General features: G+C 39.9%; 1 protein-coding gene across 1 annotated transcript; it reads left to right on the top strand.

The window, feature by feature from the left end:
- The first annotated feature begins 889 nt into the window (after positions 1-889).
- Positions 890-7,405, top strand: hyi (hydroxypyruvate isomerase). Its single transcript, XM_084010850.1, has 9 exons — positions 890-1,240; positions 1,327-1,438; positions 2,408-2,522; positions 2,984-3,062; positions 4,769-4,818; positions 4,908-4,977; positions 5,625-5,759; positions 6,986-7,044; positions 7,145-7,405. The coding sequence occupies exons 1-8, from the start codon at positions 1,042-1,044 to the stop codon at positions 7,039-7,041; spliced, it is 816 nt and encodes a 271-aa protein (XP_083866976.1). The 5' UTR covers positions 890-1,041; the 3' UTR covers positions 7,042-7,044; positions 7,145-7,405.

Raw genomic sequence — 7,405 nt, forward strand, 5'->3', positions numbered from 1 at the left:
TATGGTCACTTCCATAGTCCATAAACCAACAGTGACAAAGTTGAGGCCTTCAACCTATTTAATATATACTGTATGTATTACGCCTATGCATTTCACAGACCCACATGCAGGGCCAGTCACGTGAAGGTCAAGTCAGACACTTCTGCTGACATTTTAAAAATAAAACTCTCATTATCTTTTTCACAACTATGCAAAGTTCACATATGGAGTAGCTAACGTTACAAGAAGAATGTAAGGAAGTGGAAATAAATCTTTTGAAAAGTCCTTTCGCAGTCATTGACTGAAGATTTTAATGCAATCTTGTAAAGGTTGACCCAGACTATGCCCATGTTAACTTTCATGTTATATTACTAGTAATTCAAATCATCAATGTACTCATTGTTGAACTGTAAGAAAAACAAACCCTTAAGGAGGTAATACGAACTTGTCAATAGATAACTGTTGATGACACTATATGATATATAGGCTATACAGGGTCGCCTGTTGAATAATGAATTATAATTTGCCGATGTCTTGTCTTTTATAGCACCAAACAAATGTAATGCATGAATTAATCTCAACTGGGTAATTGGGACACATAATGTAATCATTGCACCTGGTCTAAAGTGATTAGTGATGCATTTAAATAAGAATAAACAGAGGATTGGGTCTGAAAACAAGATATTCCAACTTTATGGGCAACAGTGTATATTTTAAACTTTGCAGCTTTTTTTTTTATTAAAAAAAGATTACAGCGAAATAACGTGATGTATTATTATAATAGAATTTCACATATAATACTATATAATGTGATTTTTAACTTGTTAAATGAAATAGAAACTTTTTTTTAAAACGAGCGGCGCTTCGTACTTTTTGGCCCCTCCAAGCACCCATACCGTAACTCCACGAATAGACGAGCACTACATCACATGATAGCAGGCAGCAACGCTAAGTTAGTAAACTGTTGAACTGTGCTGCTTTACCAATGTATGCTCTTGCCTAACACAGTTTAACACAGATGGCTGCGCATTAATCTGAGCTCGTCGGTCTCTAAAACCCACGATGGCTCCGCTCAAGTTCTGCGCCAACATCTCCTGGCTGTTCACGGAGCTTCCGGACGTCAGTCAGCGGATGTACGCCGCCGCCGCCGCCGGCTTCCAAGCGGTGGAGGCAGCCTGGCTCTACGACTCCGACCTGCAGGAGCTGCAGAGAGCCAGGCGGGCTGCAGGGGTGGAGGTGGTCCTCATCAACACGCCGCCCGGTAACCTGAGCTGCTAGTTACCACCACCGTTCTGACGGGGTTGTTCATAAAGCTACAGCTGGTGATAAGCTACATGTGTGTTGCAGGAGATGTGAAGGGAGGAGATCTCGGTCTTGGTGCAGTTCCTGGACGAGAGGCAGAGTTCAGACAGGGTCTGGATCTGGCTTTGGAGTATGCACGAGCTTTGGACTGCAAAAGGTACTGTTAGAGAACTTTACAGCCCCAAATCCCCATCTTACCTGTGCATACTAAGGATTTCTGTATTAGTACAGCACCTTTGAACAACACGGCAATGTGCTTCACATGAACTATGCAACCCTGCGTGGTCTTGGCTGTGTGCTCAGGGGCCATCGTCCTGTTGGCTGCTGAACCTGAGTCCAGTCTGAGGTCCTGAACTCTGGAGCAGATTTCCACACTCACAGATTTTGAGGCCGGTCCGTTAAAAATGTTTAATTGTGTCCCAGTGTGGAATCACAGAGTGCTAGAGGACTCTCTCACAGACATTTGAGCCCTTTGTGCACACTTCCCATAAGTCTACATTCTGCAGACTTTGTCTGAGGGAATTACCCACAAATCATAGTGGTAAACACAGGGAAGCCCAGAGGAATTACAAAAAGGTAAACAAAGAGGACTGGTGTATTACATTAACACAGAAACATTAACATTAGGGATCTAATAAAAACACTTGAAATCAGAGGAGTGGGTTAAATTATTTTAATTAAATTAAGTATTTATTCAAATATTGCTTATTGAAGTTGGTAAGAAAAGATTCTGGAAAGTCAGAAAGTAAAAAAAATGTACAATTGTACATAACATGTTTTTGCTTTCCCGTTTGTGATGTCAGTTAAGTCCCTGAGGGTCCAGGGTTTAAGGCCTGAGGGGGGACATTGGGACCGGGTCCCTGTCTCAGGGCTCTGCAGGAAGATACGTTTCACCTTGTAAACAGGTGTTTGTCTTTCCAAATCATGTCCAAACAATTGAAATGAACACATGTTGACTCCAGTCGAGGTGTAGAAACATCTCAAAGAGGATCTTGAGAAAGTGAAGTCAGTCAAATCATTATAATGCAAAAAATCTATATTGCTGCTCACACAGTTCTGTCTTGAGAGCTTTTGTGGTGAGTCCATACATCTCTATTACCTTTTCAACTTTCCATGAATTTCTCAGGATCCACCTGATGGCAGGAAGAGTTCCTGTGGGCTCACACAGGACGGCAGTTGCCAAGGAGATGGAGGGCATCTTTGTGCAGAACCTAAATTATGCTGCTGATATCCTCTCGAAGGTAAGTGACCTTTTCTGTCCAACACAACAGAAACTCGCAGCAGTACAAACAAAGTGATTTTTACAGAAATATAATGGGACACTGCAAATAAAACGTAGGAGTAGCGATGTCAAGGAGAAGGTTTTATCACATATCGGGATATGAAGACAAGCTGATCGTGGAGACTTTTCAGAATTGTCATTATCCTGATGACTGACGAGAAGAGAAAAATGTGTGTGAGAAATGTGAATGTACTGTAGGTATTCCAGTCTACATGTGCAACAAATTTCCCTGGCCAAAATGGGGGCGTTGCCATCACAGCGTGGAACAAATGATGTCCAAATGTAAATAACCATACATTTCTGTTATGCACAGATACAAATTGATAAAAAAACAAAACAATTAGTTTACTTAAAGCACTTAACATACATAGGTCCGACTATGGTCTCAGTTTTAACGTGAAACATGTCTGTTCCTCACAGGAAGGAATCACCGGTTTGATTGAACCAATCAACACAAGGATTACAGATCCCAGGTACTTCCTGGACTCTCCTCATCAGGGTAAGACACCGTCACTGGCCAGGAACAATTACACTCATGTGTTATTGCTGCTGGCAAAGTCAGGCAAAGTAAAGCAAATGTGTTGGGAAATGGTCAAATCTGGCTGTGACCTAAGTATGGCAATTGGTTTAAATGCTGTTTTTCATTCATCTATTATTCATTTTTTGGGGTCTTGATTTGAGAACCAGGAGCAGAATGAAACTCAGTCCCTCTATCGATTATTAGATGGTAAATGAAGGCCACGTTTACTGGAGAATATTTAATTGGCCTTTTCAAGTTATGGTTGTTATTGTGCAATATCTTCAAATTGTGATGCTTCCCAGATTTCACATTTAGTTGAGATTAGACATGGAACCATATGAAAAAGTCACGCCGACATTATCCTGGACAAAATTATTGTGATTCACAATATTATCCTGATGATTATCAAAATATGGTTAAAACTCCTAAAATGTAACAGCAAAACATACTGGCATGACTTTACATCTTATTTGTTAAGAAACTCATTTTTATTTTGCGTCACATGTAAGAGACGGATCTTTTTTTAATGAAAACCATGAAATAATCTTAAATAAGATAATCATAAATCATAAGGTTTCCCTGCATTAACAAAATATAAATAAAAACAATTATTTTCATATCCTGTATTTTTTAAATTAGTATTATTATTTCAAGTCACTCTGATATTTACGATTATCCCGATAATGGAAATTCACCAAGATCGACTTATTGTGAGTTTTCATTGTGAGCCGCGATAAATCCCATATCGTCCTGCCTCTAGTTGAGAGCAGTGGAGGGCCGGACCACAGCCAACAGAAACACAGTGGACATGGCCAATGTGCAAAGTAAATCCAAACTTTGGAGCCATGTAACGCAGCGTTCACACCATGCGGGTTCTTCTGTCAAAGAACACTTTACACTCACCATCCGCCTCATTTCTAGTCACATTGAACTTTGGTCGTCATGTTGGATGTGAGTGTGTGAGGGGGTGAAGTGATTTTTGTCCTTTTCACTCCACATTTCTGATACAGAGGCCACGCTAACCGAATGTCTTTGTCATTGACTGAAATTTGAAAGATGTGAGTGTGTTCTGCGGCTCATTTCCAAAATTGACATGTTTTCATCAAAGAAATATCCTGCTTTAATCCATATTTGCTGGTGTTAAACCTTTCATGTTTTCACTGCGTCACAAACACAAAGAGGCTCACAGCTGCCTTAACAAACACTGGAGGCTTCACTTTAAAACCTCAATGGAAGCTTTGAATGTTTATAAGTGACGTTGGGTCCGGCCCTCGTAGCTCGGTCCGATGCACTTAGCTGGTTTCACACTGGATTTACAGGGACAGCTAGTGGGGAGGCATTCACTGAATTTAGCAAAAATGTATTGAATTTAAAGATGCTGAGGCTATGATTTATGAACATTTCAAAATGAAAACGATGTGTGATAATACATTATGGCTGAATTTTTACAACCCAATTAAAATGACCGACAACGAGAAAGTCTAAGACAACCACTGTTCTGATGCTCAGTAATAAGTCACTTTAACACCATTTACAAGGAAACCCACTGATGTGAGTTTTAAGGCTGTAATTTAATCTCTTCCATTCTCATGAATTGAAATGTCATGGATGGTGTAATAGTGTGCTCAGCACATTTGATGGTAGTGTTTGATCTCACTGTTTGTGTCTTAACTCTGTGTCTGTAGCCGCTGCGATCCTGGAGAAGGTTGGAAAGCCGAACATTAAGCTGCAAATGGTGAGTGTTCGGAAATGAGCTTGGGAATGAAAAGGAGCCAAACAAATACATTGAAGTGAGTGAATTTATAGATGTTTCAACTGTTTCAGGATGTCTTTCACTGGCAGATAATGGATGGAAACCTGACACAAAACATAAACAAGTATTTGCCCATAATTGGTGAGTAAGATATAATATTGTGTTCCAACCCCTCCCTCCCTTCTTATTTACTCTTTCACTCAAACCTCTTGTTGCTTCTTTTATCCCCTCATATGTTGAATGTCTGGGAAGTATAGTTGCTTATTTGGCTACAAAATCTGTTTGACTGAATCCCATCTGATCCGCTAAATTCCTCTTTAAATCCCCCACCACTCTCTCCAATCCCAGTGACCTTTAGATATCTATTTACCCTCACCTCATTTTAACTATGCTACATTGAACGGGACTTCTTAAACAGATGGAGTGACAACTTTCATATTACACAAAGACATTTTCACTGTTTATTTTAAAATAATTTGATAAAGAATAGTGTTGTAGTTGGTTTCTTCAGGTTCGAAGACAGTTACCTTGACGATGCAACGAGACCTTACCGTGGTTCAGGTCAAGCTACCTGACAAACTCGTGGTGTTTTTTGCTCGTGTGTTGTTTTGTGACTGAGATCTTGGAAGAAACCACACAAAGTGGGAAGCTTGTTGCTTCTCCTGCTAGTGAGGATGAAGCTGTGCGGCTGTAATGATGTGAAGATGTGAAGCAGAGTGTTGTTGACCCGAGAACCCGAGAATGCCCACTGAAGTTTCTGGAGCTAATCAGAATGAAAACTTTCTCAGGTCATGTTCAGATCGCTCAGGTTCCTGGCAGGAATGAGCCCGACAGTGATGGAGAGATCAACTACAACTACCTGTTGAACACACTGGGTAACCATGACTACCAGGGATACATCGGATGTGAATACAAGCCACTAGGTGAGCTCCTCTGATTCTTTTTTTTTTTTTTACACATTTGTAGTGTATTTAATAGGCTTTGCTGGTGATGTAGAAATCTATTTGCCTCTAAAAACAATGATCCATTGCAGCCTTTGGTGAAATGTTTAAATGAAAACAAACTTGGATGGATTTAAACTTTCTTAATCTCAATGAAAATGAGACCATATTGGTCCTTTATCTTCTCACAATCTCCTCATTCAAATTAGTTCAGTTGTCAAAACCAGACTTTTCCAGTTTAGACTTTTAGCCAAGGTAAAGGCCTATCCCCCTCCTAAAGAGAGTTATTCTCTCTCTTATTACCTCTCGGACTGTAAATTCTTTGTATGTGGGTGAAGAACAGTCGTTTCTTCGTCGTCTGCAATTAATACAAAATGCAGCTCAAGTCTTCTTACTGGGAGCAGAAAACCAGATCACATATCACCAGTATCGGCCTCCCTTCGCTGGCTTCCTCTCGGTTTCAGGATAGATTTGAAGATTTTGTTTACTATTGCATCTCCACTGCACTGAGGTCAACCAATCACATGATGGTCTCAGAACCAGAACAAGTCTTTGTTCTCTGGAACAGATACTGATTCATATAAAACCTGTCCAGAAGACAGAAACATCTAAATCACTCCTGAGGTTTCACCTCTTCTCATTAGTGTTTGATTGATTTGAGCCGGTATGTGTTTTACTGTCCTGTGCATGTTAGGTTTAGTGTTTTTATTCACTAAACTCTGTTCCCCAACAGGAACCAGAATTTGTGTTTGCGTAATTGTTGCTTTGCGCCCAGTGTTTTGGTTTCTTTGATGCCTTATTTATTGGAGTGTATAGTATCACACACGCTTGTTTAGAGTTCTGTGGAATCATGGGATTTCTATTGGTGTTCTGCCTGGGATGTTGTGATGGATCAGCTGATCAATCAGTGTGAACAGGTTTGTGTGAACAGGTTTGTCCTCTCAGCAGGGAGTCACTGATAGTTCTGCAGATAATGACACTTACACATAGATATATTGAGATGTCAGAAGTACCTTAAAGATCTCATATCAAGTATGTTAATTATTCTGGGTCATTGGGATGCCTGCTCTCTTTGGCTCCCCCTATACTTACCTGTGCAGGTGGTATGTTTACCTTTATCTTATGCTTGTTCAGCACTTTGGTCCTGTGTGATTGATTTACAATGTGCTATACCAATAAAGTGTGACCTGACCATCTGTCCACTACAGGCTCCACAAAGGAGGGTCTGGGTTGGATGAAAGACTACCGCACACACAGCGAGTGACTGGTCAGTTTGTTTCAAGTCTTTTACTAAAAAACAGGTTTGTTATACTTGTTATCTTCTTCTTCTACCTGCAGTAACTCTTTTTGTGTCTTCCTTTGAACAGATTCCAGCGGCCATACACATCCAGTACATTTTCAATCTAAGTATACTGTATATTTGAAATGTCAGGATTTAATGACCAGTGCTCTTTAACTCTGTTAATTGATAAGATACTTTTATTTTGTATTTTCTTCACTTTCTTCACAGTATCCCCAACTTAAATGGAATTGGTACATTTATAAGTGTACTGATTCAAATTGATTGTATATCCAATTTACCATGTTTAGATATTAAGCATTTTTCTGTGACAAATAAATTGTTGTAA

This window comes from Eutrigla gurnardus, assembly GCF_963514095.1.
Source record: "Eutrigla gurnardus genome assembly, chromosome: 6".
In the NCBI taxonomy this organism is placed as follows: Eukaryota; Metazoa; Chordata; class Actinopteri; order Perciformes; family Triglidae; genus Eutrigla; species Eutrigla gurnardus.

What these genes read in the sequence shown, in the direction of transcription:
- hyi (XM_084010850.1), top strand. Translation starts at nt 1,042, where the DNA reads ATGGCTCCGCTCAAGTTCTGCGCCAACATCTCCTGGCTGTTCACGGAG. An exon ending in CGAACATTAAGCTGCAAATG is followed by an intron (nt 4,819 to 4,907) that starts GTGAGTGTTCGG and finishes CAACTGTTTCAG; the next exon opens with GATGTCTTTCACTGGCAGAT. An exon ending in ATGTGAATACAAGCCACTAG is followed by an intron (nt 5,760 to 6,985) that starts GTGAGCTCCTCT and finishes TGTCCACTACAG; the next exon opens with GCTCCACAAAGGAGGGTCTG.